We start from the raw sequence: 17004 nt of genomic DNA on the forward strand, positions 1-17004 counted from the left end.
CGCCATCCTGGGAGTTAGCCTTATGATTGGGTTGTCATGTTCTCTGTGATTTATGAAGAGGAACTGGAGCTGTGGAGACCACCTTGCCTCTTCAAGAACATTTACTCTAAACATTTGTGTTGTTGCATTAACTTCCCCTAACTGCTCTGCTTTTACAAGCCCTCTGTCACAGGATGGATGGCTGGTGTAGTTTATTTATCCTTGTGTGTTAAGTAAGCAGATGGACTCCATGGTATTCTGTTCAGGCAATGGTGAGGACAGATCTGTATGTTTAGACGGCTTATTTCTCAAGGGGTTGTCATGTGAAGTTTTTTGCGTTTTTGTTCACTGATGAACTTTTAAGTATAGGCTTTGAAAAAATGTCATGCTTAAATTAGGCATTTAATTATTTATTTTTAAGTATTCATATAGTGCCAACATATTATGTAGTGCTGTACAGAGTATTATTATTATTATTATTATTGATTTATAAAGCGCCAACATATTCCGTGGCGCTGTACAAAGTAAGAAACAAACATGGGGTACATAATAATACAGACAATGGTGTACACCAATATACAAGTTACATAATTGGTGACAAAATACAAAGAATGATACAAAATACAAATGATAGAATTGGTAATGACAGTGATAAAATTAACATGATGAATAAAATGTATAATGGTTACCAAGACACAAAAGGGGGAGAGAGCCCTGCCCTTGCGAGCTTACAATCTAAAGGGAATGGGGGGGGGGGGGGACAGGAGGAGGGGTAGTATGCAGCAAATATATAGAGGCTTTGTGTTTTAGGATACCTAGTAGGAGTGCAATTTGGTCTTAGTACAAAGGGAAGTGGCCTAAGGTAGAGCATATGCTTGTCGGAACAAGTGTGTTTTTAGAGAGCGTTTAAAGGTAACAAAGGTTGGCCAGTGACGGATGTGTTGTGGGAGGGCATTCCAGAGGAGGGGTGAAGCGCGTGCGAAGTCTTGTGAATGAGAGGAGTTGATTCTAGAGGAGGACAACAGAAGATCATGTGCCGATCTGAGATTGCGATTGGGTTTGTATCTGGAGATTAGTGAGGATATATTCCGGGGAGAGAGATTGTGGAGAGCTTTGTAGGTTAGGGTTAGGAGTTTGAACTGAATCCTCTGGTTAATTTGCAGCCAGTGAAGAGCTTGACAAAGAGGGTCGGCAGAGGAAGATCGAGAAGAAAGATGAATGAGACGAGCAGCTGAGTTCAGTACCGACTGGAGCGGGGCTAGTTTGTTAGACGGTAGTCCACAAAGTAGTACGTTGCAGTAGTCCAGACGAGAAATTATGAGAGCATGTATTAACATTTTAGTTGTCTTGAGTGAGAAAGGGACGGATGCGAGATATGTTTTTGAGTTGGAGATGGCAGGAGCTGGTTATGGAGTGAACATGAGGAATAAAAGAGAGAGATGAGTCGAATATCACCCCCAAGCACCGAGCTTTGGAAACTGAAGTTATGGGAGTGTTATTAACATTTATTGTTACTTCAGGCAGGGAGGTGGACAGAGACGGTGGAAAAATTATTAGTTCTGTTCTACTCATATTAAGTTTTAGGAAGCGAGAGGACATGAAGGAGGATATAGCAGACAAGTAGTCAGGAACACGTTTAAGGAGGGAGTTGAGGTCTGGGCCAGAGAGGTACAGTTGTGTATCGTCTGCATAGAGGTGGTATTGAAACCCGAATGAGTTGATTAAATCATCAAGACCATGCATGTAGATGGAAAAGAGGAGGGGACCAAGGACAGAGCCTTGGGAAACCCCGACAGACAAAGCATGAGGAGAAGAGATCTGATCTGAGTAGGAGACTGTGAAGGACCTTCCAGAGAGGTAGGAAGATAACCATGTGAGAGCAAGGCCCTTTATTCCGACATTTGAAAGTATTTGTAGGAGTAAGGTGTGGTCGTCAGTATCAAATGCTGATGACGGGTCAAGAAGGATGAGTATGGAAAATTTACCTTTGGATTTGGCTGTAAGAAGGTCATTGGCCACTTTGGTAAGGGCTGTTTCCGTGGAGTGGTTAGAGTGAAAGCCAGACTGGAACTGATCAAGTAGGGAGTTAGCAGATAAATAATGGCTTAATTCTGCATGTATATGGCGTTCAAGTAGTTTGGATGCAAATGGGAGAAGTGACACTGGGCGGTAGTTGGCAAGTGTGGTAGGATCTAGAGAAGGTTTTTTTAAGTAGTGGTGTCACAACAGCTTTTTTGAGTGTGGACGGAAAGATGCCAGTAGAGAGGGACAGGTTAAATAGCGTTGTTAGTGCAGGCAAGAGAAATGAGGATAGCTGCGGAATGAAATGGGAGGGAATAGGATCCAGAGAACAGGTGGTTAGATTAGCTTTGGCAATTATAGAGGAAAGAGAGTGTTCAGAGAGTGGAGAGAAGGCAGTTAGAGAACAGTCAATGAGAGGTGTGGAGGTGGGATTTGAGGGCTGAGAGTATGTTGTCTTGTCACTAACTGTTCCTCAGAGGGGCTCACAATCTAGTCTCCACCATAGTCATATGTCTATGTATGTATCATGTAGTGTATGTATCATAGTCTAGGGGGAAGCCAATGAACTTATCTATATTTTTTTGGGATGTGGGAGGAAACCAGAGTGCCCAGAGAAAACCCACACAGACACGTGGAGTACTTACCAACTCCTTGCAGGTGATTGACCTGGCTGGGATTTGAACCGAGGACCCAGTGCTGCAAGGTGAGAACGCTAACCACTACGCCACCATGCTGCCCTTTATAGTCATATACAGTATTAACTGTAAGAGAAAGTTAGAAGAATGTGAAAGTTAATTAACTCCCTCTAGAGAATGCTGCATAGAAATGGCATGCACATTTTTGCAGCTTGGAATTGGACTAGTCAGTTGGAATTAACATTGGCCATGTCCAGAGTGCTTGCCTTATTAGCTTAATGCCTGGAACACACTATCCAATCAACCCCCTTCACCAGTTGCATGACGTCACTCTGGCCACTCTGTCAGTCCTCCTACCCCTGCCTAGCAAAAGAGCACACCGCTAGTCTAAAGGCTAATGACCAGGGCCGGCCTGCTCATGAGGCGGGGTGAAACATTTGCCTCAGGCGGCAAATCTGGGGGGCGGCACCCGCCTGTCCATAGACGCTGCTGCTGGGGGCCGCCTGCCGAGCTGGAGAGGTAGCGGGCAGAAAGAGGGGTCGAACCCCCTCCCTCGCCTGGGTCCTCCAATCTGCGCTCCTTCTCCAGCGTTACGTACGAACCTGCATCTGATGAAGAGGCAACGGGCGGGGGAATCACTCACCTCTTCCACATTCCATCGCGTGCTCCACTGACGTCACTTTCGGCAACGCCGCCCACTGTATTGTAAGTGGACGGCCTTGCAGGAAGTGACGTCAGTGGAGCGCACGATGGAACGCGGAAGAGGTGAGTGATTCCCCCGCCCGTTGCCTCTTCAAATCTTCATCATATGCAGGCTCGTACGTAACGCTGGAGGAGGAGCGCAGATCGGGGGACCCAGGCGAGGGAGGGGGGGGTCCGACCCCCCCCTCCCCGCCGCTAGGCCCAATACCCCTTTTCTGCCCGCTACCCCTCCAGCTCGCCCCCCCCACGGCTTGGGGGGGGGCGATTTTTTTTCTAATTTTGCCTCAGGCGGCAAAAAGTCTAGGGCCAGCCCTGCTAATGACGCATCTGTAGTGTGACAGCCCTGCAACGTTGCCTCGTGTGTGCAATTGTGGTCAAGGGAAAATGTGGGAGCATCAGCAATGTGTCTGAAAAGGGTTCAGTGCCAAGTGAAAGCAAGTCAGTCAGTATGGTATGGTCTTGTATAGTGTGGGTTAACAGTTGACAGCATGGGGATATACAGTAAGTCTAATTCTTATTTTTAGTAGACGCTAGCCTGATGTAGGCCAACAGCTTTTAATAACGCCAGAAGTTAATTCCATAGGGTAAGGATGGTTCATTTTACTTTGTTCCTAGGTGGTAAGGAGAGAAGGTTGTTGATCTAATGACTTTGGGTATGCTTAATGATTATTATTTTCTCTGTTGCCTCACAGGTTGGTGGTGAAGTCTATGTAGGATGGTTTCTATCTACAATTGGATTTTGAACAAAGTCCTCATTCTGAGAAACGGCCTAGTGGGCTTGCGGGAAGTAGAACCTGCTCTGCCGCACCCTTGGTCTCTAAAGTCGCCTTTCGAGAGATGGACGATTTACTCCAAAGTCTTGCTTGCAGCCTCCATCATTTGTTTTATTACATTCCTCATTCTTCATCTTGGTAAAAGAACTGCTGTTAGTGCTGCAGCTTTGGTCAGACGACCATCAGCTCCTGCTTTAAAGACCCCGGTTTTATGTGAGCGCACTCTTCTGGACATGTGGCGATATTACCTGGTTCTGCTGCTCATACTCTGCTTGTTCTTCTCTGTCCCTTGGGAGTGGTTCCGGCTATACAAGATAGAAGTGGCCAAGAAGACCAGAGTACTTTCTGAGGTAAACCTATAATATAAAATATAAGAAGTGTAGCTATACATTAGGTAACTTACAATACATTTGGTAAATTGCAGTTCTTTTGCTTCCAGAAGTAGCCTGGTCTACTTTCATACTACCTTCTTTGTTTCATGAAATTCAGAACACTGACCTTCCTCTGTAGAGACTGCTGTCCAAGGTGCTGAGAACTTCTGAGTTGATGGGTTTTCTGTCACTGGGAGGCTGGTGGTCATAGCTTGGTCACTCTCTGAGGAGGATCTCTCAAGATGGGTGCTGAGAAAATTGGAGAAAATGTTAAAACCTTGTCTAGAACAGCTAACAGTTTCCAGCCGTTTGAGGAAACCAGGATTCTGATTTGTTCTGGGATACTGCTCTACCATTGCCCCAATGTTTTTGTACCCAGCTTGACAAAGCCCCTCTAATGCCATACTTGGTGAGCAGTTTTAAAGTGCAAACAAATTTAAATGCAAGTCGTCATGTAATCTCGTTGGGAGGGAGGAAGGCGCCCCAAAACATACTGTATAAAACACTTAAAAACAATTTACAAGGTAAGAGGTAGTTTTATTTAACCACTAGGCGACCGCGTCACGCCGATGGGCGTGCACGCAGCGCCAACCCCAAGACCGCCTAACGCCGATCGACATGAAGCCCTTGGGGCGTGGTTGCAGGCGATCATGCGCGCGCATCTTCGCTTGGATGACTGAGCTCCGCTCCACCTTCAGTCTTCCAGCGCCGATCGCCGGTCGGAGACTGTTAGACTGCGAAACATTAGACGCAGTCTATTAACACAGTACAGCTCTGCGATCAAAGGCAGCGCTTTACTGGGGACAGCCATGTGACACGGCTAAAGCCTATCACAGCCGATCACTGTAACTGACTGACGGGGGAGGGTGGGGAAAATAATAATAAAAAAAAAATAAAAAATAAAAAAAAAGCGTTTTTTTTCCTCCCCTTATAAAAAGAGAAAAATCTTTGTAAAAAAAAAAAATTAAACATTGGGGGAGCGATCAGTTCCCATCAACAGAGCTTTCTGTTGGTGGGGTCTGATCGCTCCCCCAATGTTTATTTGATGGGATCATTTGTGTGCTGAGTTGTGCGACCCTGCAGAGAGGCCTTAAAGGGAACCAGAGACGAAGCAACCTCATGTATTTTACCATATATATCAATGGAAACATGACAGTAAACGCCTACCCTGCTCTCTGTTTCATTCTGCTCTGCTAAATCTGCCTGTTATCAGCCCTGATAAGAATCCCCTACTGAGCATTCTGTCTAGCTTTTCCCGGAATGATTATAGCTGAGCCAGTCTTCTGTGATGTCTTTTTAAGCCCAAGTCTGCCCCCTTGTGGCTCTGCTTTGCTGCTTCGAGGATAACTAGCAGCAAAGCAGAGCCGCAAGGGGGCAGACTCCGGCTTAGGTTTAGACACCACCAGGGGGGTCTTAGGTTTAGACACCACCAGGGGGGTCTTAGGTTTAGACACCACCAGGGGGGTCTTAGGTTTAGGCACCACCAGGGGGGTCTTAGGTTTAGGCACCACCAGGGGGGTCTTAGGTTTAGGCACCACCAGGGGGTCTTAGGTTTAGGCACCACCAGGGGGGTCTTAGGTTTAGGCACCACCAGGGGGGTCTTAGGTTTAGGCACCACCAGGGGGGTCTTAGGTTTAGGCACCACCAGGGGGGTCTTAGGTTTAGGCACCACCAGGGGAGTCTTAGGTTTAGGCACCACCAGGGGGGTGGTTAGGGTTAGGCACCACCAGGAGGGTCTAGGGGTTAGGGATAGGAACAGGGAGGGCTGTGTATGAGAGTAAGGTTAGATATAGTTACAGCACAATATGTGTAATATATACAATTTATAACATTATGTATATTAATACAAAGGGGGGGGGGGTCTAGGTGTTAGGGATAGGGCTAAGGAGAGATCTGTGTGAGCTGAAAGTTGGGTATAATTGCTGTTAAATACCTTTAAAATCTACTATTCTATTACTATGCTTAATAGCAGAGTAAATATCGTTTTTATTATAGACGCTATTTGAAGTTTTAATACACTATCCGTTTGTGGTTATACACGCCATTTCACATTTCTTTCAACAATACGTTGTTATACACGCGATTTGATGTTTTACTACAGAAAACTGTTCTTGTTATAGACGGTATTTTGCCGTTTAATATACGTTCATTACAGCGATACAGCACTATATTTTCGTTTACAACGCAACTAAGGGAAAACATTGTTTTACATTATAACGTATAAATTCGGCTACAACCTGCGCCCTTTTTTCCATGCGCCCTTCTTCAATATGCTCTGCACTAATTGCTAAATTCCAGAGTTCCCCAATTCCAGCAATTCTCTCTCTCACAATTCCTGGTGTGTTATGACAATCAACATCTGCTGTCACCTCACCTGATGATCCATTCCTCTGTATCATGATCATACAAGTTGATGTGAGAAATACCAGGGATTTACATTACAAAGCAGATCGAACTAAGTTCCCCTGAGTTTTAATGCTGGCATTCACAGACATTAGTGAACTCTGCTAGTTTCTTCACTTTCTCCTTTACAGCTGTGACACTGACCCCAGCAGCTGTAAATTACACTTTCTTATCTCTGGTCTACCTAAATATAAGGGCTTTAGGGTTTTTTTCTTCCTAGCCAGCAGTGGTCTCAGTTAACTCTTACTTGACTCATTTTCTGTCCTTCAGTTCCTACCATCTATGAGAACTGCAGGAATAAAAATGCTGTTTGCTTTCCGTTCATTGCTAAACTGTCACAGTCACCTGAGCTGTTACTACCTCTATGCTAGTGTGTATGGTTTGGCATCCTTCTCCTTTCCCGTAGCAGTAGAGCATAGTACCATCTTAGCCATCAGTGAAAGCAGAGAGTTTTGAATCAGGATGATACCATTTATTGGCTTAAAAGAAAAAAAGTAATCTTTCTGGGAATAAGCCTTCTTCAGACTTTGTTCCCGTATACTGTCAATATGTTAGAGCACACCACCATATGTACTTTCAACATTCAAAAGAGATACATAGATTTTTCAGCTAATGTAAATAAATATCATTCAGATGCTTTAAAGTGTAGCTGAACTCTAGCACAGGACAGAAGGAAAACATAGAAAAATCCACCTTGTATGTTTTTAGAGAGCCTGTGTAATTCCCCCTCATCTGTGTCTAATCTGAAGTTGTAGTTTGATCTCTCCCCTGCGTCCCCTGACTGCCACAAACTCTAAGCTCATTTGAAAGCACAGGATGTTAACAATATGTCTGCTTCCATGAAAGCAGGAAGTAGAAACACTGGAGATTTATTGCAGGATTTGTATCAGCTGTAACAAAGAAATGTTTTTTAAAGGTTATTATGTTGTTGTGTATCTTTTGAAGCAGAGAGGAAGTTCTGAGTTCAGGTCCGCTCTAATTACAACCAAACATCCAAAGTGGGTATTGAGAGGATGTTTGCTACATACCTGTTCTCTGTTTTGAATGGCTTCTCTCCATTGAGCTGCCCTGCCACCTGTTTGTGGCTCTGACTGCAGCGAGTTGCACAGAGGACAAAGAAGCAGCGCATGCTCTGGCCAATTGCGACTTGCGCAAGTTTTCTGCTCCTGCCCAGATGAACACAGCAACCAAGGCCAGTATAGTGTTATGCATTCTTGACAAGTACATACATCAGCATCCTTTCTCAAGTATGCATGCCCAGAACACTATTGGCTGCTGTGTACATTCAGGCAGGAGCGCAAATTGCAGGAATTACTGAGCAGACAGAGCATCCACTGATTCTTTGCTGAATGGGAGGCAGAGCAGCACAACTGAAATGAGCCCATTCAAACCAATGATCGCTAGTCAGTGTTGGACAGAATGTTTTTTGGCGGGGGGGGTAGGTGACAGCAGGCCTAGGGCACTGGAAAGTACAAATCTGGCCCTGCACACAGTGGGGGCAGTTGTGCTAAGTGAGGCCTAGTGCACACCGAGCGGTTTTTGGACGATCTGCCGGCCGCATCCGCCTGGAAAAACGCTTGGCTAATGTATTGCAATGGGATGGTGCACACCGGCGGTTTGAGGTTTTTTTCAAGCCGCAAACGCGCCTCCTGCTGCGCGTTTGCGGATTTCGGAAGCGTTTCGTCCTCAATGTAAAGTATAGGAAAAACGCAAACTGCTCTGAAAAACGCTACTTCTGAGCGGTTTGCCAGGCATTTTTGTTACAGAAGCTGTTCAGTAACAGCTTTTACTGTAACAAAATGTGTAATCTGCTACACAAAAACGCACCCAAAACCGCTAGGTATGTTTAGAAAACCTCTCTAAACATACCTAGAATCGCTCTGAAATCAGCTCCCAAAACCGCTAGCGTATTGCGGATCTGCTAGCGGTTTTGGTGTGCACTGGGCCTGAGACAGTATTTGTGTTTGGAGCCTGTTTGTCAGGAGCTGGCAGAGATGTGTGTGTTGGGGGAAGGGAGGGGGGTGGTCTCGCTTCACACCATTGGTGGCAGTTGTGCTAAGTGAGACAGTATTTGTGTTTGGAGCCTGTTTGTCAGGAGTTGCGGTCTGTCTCTGACAAATGGCCGCACTTTCTAAACACTCTCTGCTCTGTTTATTTTCACTGCTACCACAGTCCTCACTAGCAGAGTAAATGGAGAGGACATGGCAAGGCTTGATGGAGACCATAGAAGGCAGTCTGGTATGCGTGCTCGGGGCTCGGGTGGCCTATACTTGTTCTTCAAGAGGCCCTGTAGTGACATATAGCAGAATGTAGTAAAGAGTCCATGTAGTGACATATAGCAGAATGTAGTGACATATAGCACAATGCAGTAAAGATGCCCTGTAGTGACCTATAGCAAAATGCAGTAAAGAGGCATTGTAGTGACATATAGTAGAATGCAGTAAATTATTCTGGACACCCACTTTTACGGTAATTTTTCCTGGTTTCAGCATCAGAAACACTTGTTATCTTTATATGGTGGCTGAATAGTGTGTGGTGGCTCGATAGTGCACTGGTTAAGGGCCCTGCCTCTGATACAGGCGACCTGGGTTCAAATCTCGGCTCTGCCTGATCAGTAAGCCAGCACCTATTCAGTAGGAGACCTTAGGCAAGTCTCCCTAACACTACGACTGCCTATAGAGCGCGTCCTAGTGGCTGCAGCTCTGGCGCTTTGAGTCCCCCACGAGAAAAGCGCAATATAAATGTTCTGTGTTTGTTTGTCTGTGCTATATATATATATGTAGCCACGCCCTCCCAGTGATGTCACAGCCTAGGCTTATTAGATATGCAAAATTCTTTTTAGAGCATTCTGGGAGACCAAGTGTGAACTCTTAGTAAACATTCCTCAGTGATGCACTTGCCAGCGGTAAAGATGTCGCCACCTGTGATCAATTTCAGAATGTAAATCTGGGTGAGGAAAATTTTTTACGATGGGCAACCGCTGGCTAAATAATTTACAAATTGTTATTTAACCATTGTTATTTTGACTACAATTCCTCTTGTAGTAACATGTTGTGTTTGGCGTAACGAGCAGGTTTATCCTCTCACACATACCTCACTGGAGACTGGATGATTGAAGCTCTTACTCTGCGGCTTGTTATTTTACGTCTGTTCAGTTTACGTTGGAGCGTAATATAGTGGGGCGTGGGCTTTCATTGATTGGTGATATTTACCATTCACAGTTAATCTGCTCTTTAATTTCAGAATGTAAATCGGGGCGAGGAAAGATCGAACAATGGGCAAACACTAACCCTAAACAATTTATTAATGAACATTGTAAGAAAATAAGCAAATCTATAAATGACGTTGTTTTCACTCCTTCAGCATGATTGCTGTGGGGTTCTGCTAAGCTTACACAGCAGAGAAAGCAGGGAAATGTCTGAGACCCAACACTTGTGAACTGACACACATTCTCTTCAGATAATCGCAGTGATACTGTCATGCACGGGCAGGGCACAGGGATACTGCCATGCACAGGCAGGGCACGGGGATACTACCTTGCACAGGCAGGGCACGGTGATACTGCCATGCACAGGCAGGGCACGGGGATACTGCCATGCACAGGCAGGGCACGGGGATACTGCCATGCACAGGCAGGGCACGGGGATACTGCCATGCACAGGCAGGGCACGGGGATACTGCCATGCACAGGCGGGGCACGGGGATACTGCCATGCACAGGCGGGGCACGGGGATACTGCCATGCACAGGCGGGGCACGGGGATACTGCCACGTACAGACAAGGCACGGGGATACTGCCACGCACAGGCAGGGCATGGTGTTAGTGCCATGCACAGACGGCGCACAGTGATGCTGCCACGCACAGACAGGGCGCACGGTGATTTCCTTCTCGTCCCCACCGCCACTGCTGGTACCTTCTGGAAGTTTGCAGCCATGCTTCCTTCACACATGAGCAAGGCCCTACTGAACCCATAGCAAGTATGGCCGCCCCGTGCAGTAGTACAGAGCCGCTTGTGCACCAACAGCTTCAGATAACTACACAGATGAAGCTCTATGCATGCAGACGCAGTCCAACCACACTCCTACATGGTGGGAAGCACGGTCACTATATGTTCCGGGGGTCCCAGCTCGGCAACTGCGGCGAGGAGGGCATACATATGATTAAATGCAGATTTCAAGAAAGAGCAAAAGCAGGAGGAAAGCTGGCACTGCTGTAGTGGCTTCATTTATTATTGCAAGCAAGAAGCTTTTAAATCAGGATGAGAACACAGTGCAAACCCTACTGCTATTATTATTGCAAAACATCAAGTTCAAAAAGTAAAAAATTTATTTGTACAAAATTGCGTGAAAAATGATGCACATACCAAAGTGAGTGAGGAGGTGCTGCGGATGTCGGTGGGTGTCGGGTATAGGATGCCTGATGGCTTTTTCGCGCACAAACTGCGCTTCTACGGAGGCGGAGTTCCCAATGCGAATGGCTTCTGGTTAAATAGCGGCAGAAAGCCAGCGTGTGACGTCACGTCACGTGTTAGCGCCGCCCTAGCTTACGCAATACGTACGCGTACGTCATGTTGCATATGCGTCCGGCCGCACGACCCCTTTAGCTTTCTCTTACGGGTGGCATCAGCGACCTGGCACCTGGTTTGATTCATTTGTGCACCATGTGCACCATGGAACACTTGCACTTATTTATGTCTTTCAGGAATCTTCTGACTTCACACTTTTACACTGCTTTCACCTCTCCCTCTTTGCCCCACTTTTTACTCCTCCATAGAAGCGCAGTTTGTGCGCGAAACAGCCGTCAGGCATTCTATACCCAGCACCCACCGACATCCGCAGCACCTCCTCACTCTGGTATGTGCATAATTGTTCATGCAATTTTGTACAAAGACATTTTTGCAATAATAAATGAAGCCACTACAGCAGTGCCAGCTTTCCTCCTGCTTTTGCTCTTTCTTGAAATCTGCATCGAATCACTATTTCTATTAGCTTGAGCACGCTGGCAAAGGGCCTACAAGTGGAGGAGCTTATTATCTCACTAGTGCACGTTCTACAGCTGAACTGTATCCACACTGCAGTGCCAACCCACCACCATCTTCTGCATTTGCCATACATATGATTAAGCTGCCAGGAGATTTGGGCGCAGGGTAAAGACGAAAAACTGCTCCCCCTGCTCCTGCCCAAGTCCCGGTGGCCTTTATTACTATTCCCCCTCCAGACCACCGTGGATAGTGGAGGACAGATGCTATTGCTGGCATCCAAATAGTGTTTTTTTTTTTTTTGTTCTTTTCTATTTTTTAGTAATTTGCGCTCCGTCTTCTGACGGCGCCCAAATGACTTGCTGAGCACTGCTATAGCTGTAATTCCTATTATGGCCTATGGTGGCACCAGCAAAGTTTTTGGAGCTCTTCTCACAGCACTCCGCGCAAGGAGGACGATGCGGGAAGCCTCTGGACTATCCAGACGCTTCCTGCTACCTAAGCAAGTATCTGCTTTTGCTTGCAGGTTTCATCTCGGGCACGGTCCTTACACATCAGAAAAAGGAGATTTCAGCGCAAGTACTTATCACACTGAAACAGACATTCATTTATAACATTATAAAAAAAAATTAGGTGAATTTCCTAGAAAGCACAGCTTGCATTTTACGAGGCTGAAAGGTCAGAATAATGTTATTTAGCTGGAAGTGAAGGTATGGTGTAGTCTGACGAGTACCAGCACACCGCGTCACGCCCGCTACCCACCTGCAACAACATGTGACCCGATTAGTGGGTGCAGCGCTCATAGAAGTGGCGTCAGAAACACAAGCATCTTCCATGTGGTAATGTTACTGGACCAACCTCATTTTTCTTCCAAGAGGTGACAGCTGTCAAACGCTCGCCGCCTGATGAATGGGCATCTGGAATTGCAAATCGGAACAGATCAGGTGCGGTAAAGACGTAGGGCAGTCGGATAACTCATTATGAGACTTTTTTTTTTTTTTTTTTATTAATGTGCTGTTTTTGCGTTCTCCTTCTGTGTGATCTGAGGACTCTTCTGTGAGTAACAAAGAACCTGATTCAGGAATATTAACACACAATGTATCCTGTGAAACGGACTAAAAGTTAACTTTTATTGATAAATTGTTAAAAAGCTTAAAAATAAGCTAAAGTGGAGTAACAGCGTTTGATTGCTTAATGTGGGGGCAAGGACTCAGGTAAGTATAAATGAGGATTACCCCTCAAAAGCCCTCCAACATTACTGATTCAACAGAAACTAAATACCAGTGACTGACTAATTAATGTAGGGGCATACTTGGGTAAGTATAAATGGTGAATGAGGTTTGAACCTCAAAAGACCACTACCATTGTACAAAAATGCAAATACACACTACCACCACCTAAAACCCGACATGTTTCACTTCAAATAGGGAAGCTTTATCAAGGGAAAAATATACAGTGCAAGAGTGCAAAACCTAGTACTAAGGTGCATAAATACATCAAGAAAAATAAAAACAGTGCATGGTATAGCAATATGGCTATATAGTAGCGGCCATGGCTACTTTCAGTCCACTGTGGGCTTCATCCTGAAACCTGCCAATTGGCCACAAGCAGCAAACCCCCCATATTCAAAAGAATTGCGTACTCTGCTGTTATTCATACTAAACAGCCACCCACAACTGCACAACCCACTCTAAGCCACAGCACACTGGTGCTTCCAGGTCCATGTCTATATTGCAAAAATTAAGCACCTCATTCCTTCAGAGGAACTTTGAACCCTAGTTCATGCCTTCATCGCATCATGGCTGAACTTCTGAAAATCCCTCTATGCAGGCCCTCCAAATAAAGACCTGCACCGCCTGCAGCCAGTACAGAATGCTGCCGCAAGACTCTTACCAACCAACGCTGCCATTGCACTTAACACCGATCCTCTGCTCTCTACACTGGCTACCCATAAAATGGCCTTATCAAAATGGGCATCCTAACATTCAAATCTCTATACAATCTAGGCACCGGATACCTGAAGGATTTGTTGCAGCTGCGTTACACCTCCCACAACCTCTGATCAACCGGATGCTAATTGGTAAGCCTGCACTTTGAAGGGGGTGGAAAAATCTAAAGTCCATATGGTGTCAAAGCTCTTATCTACATTAGGAAGAGAGTCTGTTCTGAGGACTTTAGCTTTTGGCAGCTTGCAGGACTTTAATATTTCTTGCGCAGATATTTATACAGACTATCTAAAGCCTTTAGTTTGTTTATTGAATGGGGTCTGCTATCTTACTGGGCTTATACATACCAGGGTCATTCTCCAGCCTGGAATACTGGACATGCTCCCAACAACATTGTTTTCATAGTGGAGGATACTGGCCCAACATATTGTGCTGCCTCCTTACTGCCTGTGCTATGGAACTGTAACACGTAGCCTTCATTTATAGGACAAGCTGTACAGAACTTCCTGCCGTAGTTTTGCTGTCCTGCTGCTTCCGCGGAGGCGGGACTTCTAGTTCCTGAGCAAGCAAGTGAGGCTGTTCTGCGTAACATACAGAAGACTTCTTGCTAAGCAATTGGAGACACTTACCTTGTCCAGAGATTCAGAGTGAGAAGAGGTTTCAGTACTGCTTCTCAAATTTGTCTTGCCATTCTGCCAAACTATTGTTGTGTGTTCTACCTGCTGGAGGAGAGAGGGGGCAGTGGTGGCAAATTACAGTTGAAAACGCAAATTAGATTTTTTTTTTTTTTATTTATTGTATTTATAAAGTGCCAACATAAAAAATAAAGGGAACCTGAAATTAGTGTAATATGGAGGCTGTCCTATTTATTTCCTTTTAAGCAATACCAGTTGCCTGGCTATCCTGAACCTTTTGCCTCTTAATACTTTCAGCCATAGACCCTGAACAAGCATGCTGCAGATCAGGTGTTTCTGACATTGTCAACTCTGAGACTAGCTGCATGCTTGTTACTGGTGTACTTCACACACTTCTGCCGCCAAATAGATCATCAGGGCTGCCAGGCAACTGGTATTGTTTAAAAGGAAATAAACATGGCAGCCTCCATATTTTTCTCCCTCCAGGTTCCTTTTAAAGTGGACCTGAACTCAGAACGTCCCCTTTGCTCTAAAAGATATGCAACAGTATAATAACTTTTAAAGACATTTTTTTGTTACAGGTGATACAAATTCTGAAATAAAACTGCACTGTTTCTACTTCCTGATTTCATGGAAGCAGACATATTGTTAACTTCCTGTGCGTTCTGCAGGGGCAGTCAGGTGACACAGGGAAGAGATCAAATTACAACTTGTGATTAGACACACCTGAGGGGGAATTAGACAGGCTAAACTCTCTAAAATACATACTGGGTGCATTTCTTTGTTTTCCTTTTGTCCTGTGCAAGAGTTCAGGTCCACTTTTACAATCTAAAGTAGTAGTAATAATCTTCAACTTTAGCTCCCTCTGGTGGCCTTTGATGAGATGTATTGAAGACTGTGCAACTGCTTGGAGGTGTTGGGTCGTGCACTTTGGTTGACGGTTGTGAGATTGCGTAGTTGTAGTTGTTAACTGTGGAGATGGTCAATGAGGTGCCAGTTTTTCTGACTTGTATACAAATTGTATGCAGCTTGGGCCTGGACCAAATCATCAGATCAAAATTGGCAGGAACTAAATTTGATTGGCCTAATTACAAGCTGTAAATAATTTACAGAACTTTAGAGAAAAATGGATTCTCATTTACCATCTCTACCAGTTGTACATTCCTCATATTGTATGGAAGCTTGGAAATGGCCCAATCAAAAGCAGCAGGAAATGCATGTCATATTCTAAGATGCATAAGCTTTGCATGCATGTTGGAATGCTTAGCATCTTTATGGTTGCTGCCAGTGTGTCAGGGCCATATCTAGGCTTTTTGTCACCCCATGTCATGGCAGATTATCATGCAGCAGAAACTGTGCTCTCACCTCCCCACCCAGTGCTATTCCTCAGCCTGTCCGCTCACTGCTCAGGCAAGTGCCCGGCATCGCCTACTGCATGTCACATGATTACACATGACATGAAAAGTGTGAGGTTTCAGCACTAGAGGGAGCAGGAAACAGACAGTGTGTTCTCACAGTCCTGGAACTTATGCTATCCGGACCTTGTGATGTCAGCTCTCCAGGGACTGGCAATGCTGCTGCTCATGAGGACACCAAACTTTCTGCTGCTGCACACATGCAGAAGAAGCAGCTATTTGAACACCTGGTGGGGGGTTTCATTTAAGGGTGGGGATTAATCCAGGGGCATAGCGCCCCCCAAGGCCAATGGCACTCTAGGCAATGGCCTGGAATGTCTTCGGTTAAAAATGTCCCTGCAGTGTGTTGCAGCAAACATTAATTTTTGTGTACATTAGTGCTGTAGATAAACTGAATCTATAACACAGTTAAATACTTTTGCTTTTTTGTGAGATGTTGGCATTAGTGATGCTCAAGGGGAGGTCTCCAGGGTTGGGCAGGTAGGACAGTTGCATAACTTCTGATCTAGATTACGGGCAGAGGTCCTCCATGAACTACTTTGGTAAATTAGGGCTGGTATGTGTGAATGCCTCGGGTTAATTTTCAATTACTATTTTAATATCCTCATCTTGCCGTATCTGAGAATAAATAATCTGAGTGTTGATAAGAGTTGATGAGCAGCACAATGGCATGTTCCTACTGGCTGCCTCTTCTGAGTACAGCAAGGAGATATACCGTGAATCCCCTCCAGCAGCTGACTTCAAACGCTATTCCCCTGGCTTTGCTGTCTGATAGACTAAACGTGTCTTCTCATGCACCTGGGAACTCCATCAATCTTCCTGCTTTATACTCCTGTCTGAAGGTGTGAAAAGTGCCACAGAACATTGTTCTGCTCTTAAGAAGCAGTGAATTGCTTCACAAGTGGTGTTCCTTCTGAGAAGTGGGAGTACCCAGATGTTTGGATGAGTGTTTGTTTACATCCAAGTGAATCAGTGTAGGAGGCAGATAGAAATTTTCTGTTCTTGACCTTTTGACAAGTGTACACCATGGGTCCTGTATGTGGCCCTTCGTAGCTGGGTCTAGGGTGGTACTGAAACTTTAGGATGACAGAATAGCCAGCGCTGGTCCGCAAGCAATGTGCAGTAGTGTCTAAACGGAGTTCCTT

At 45.3% G+C, this 17004-nt stretch overlaps 1 protein-coding gene across 4 annotated transcripts in view; it reads left to right on the forward strand.

The window, feature by feature from the left end:
• Positions 1-17004, forward strand: part of LOC137542500 (chloride channel CLIC-like protein 1) — a 392696-nt gene that overhangs the window by 89207 nt on the left and 286485 nt on the right. For all 4 annotated transcript variants that reach the window (XM_068264465.1, XM_068264468.1, XM_068264467.1 and 1 more), the window contains exon 2: positions 4031-4461. In XM_068264465.1, the coding sequence (XP_068120566.1) occupies positions 4054-4461 (408 nt within the window). In that variant the 5' untranslated portion in view covers positions 4031-4053. The remainder of the gene's footprint in view (positions 1-4030; positions 4462-17004) is intronic.

The sequence above is a fragment of the Hyperolius riggenbachi genome, chromosome 12 (genome assembly GCF_040937935.1).
Source record: "Hyperolius riggenbachi isolate aHypRig1 chromosome 12, aHypRig1.pri, whole genome shotgun sequence".
NCBI lineage: Eukaryota > Metazoa > Chordata > Amphibia > Anura > Hyperoliidae > Hyperolius > Hyperolius riggenbachi.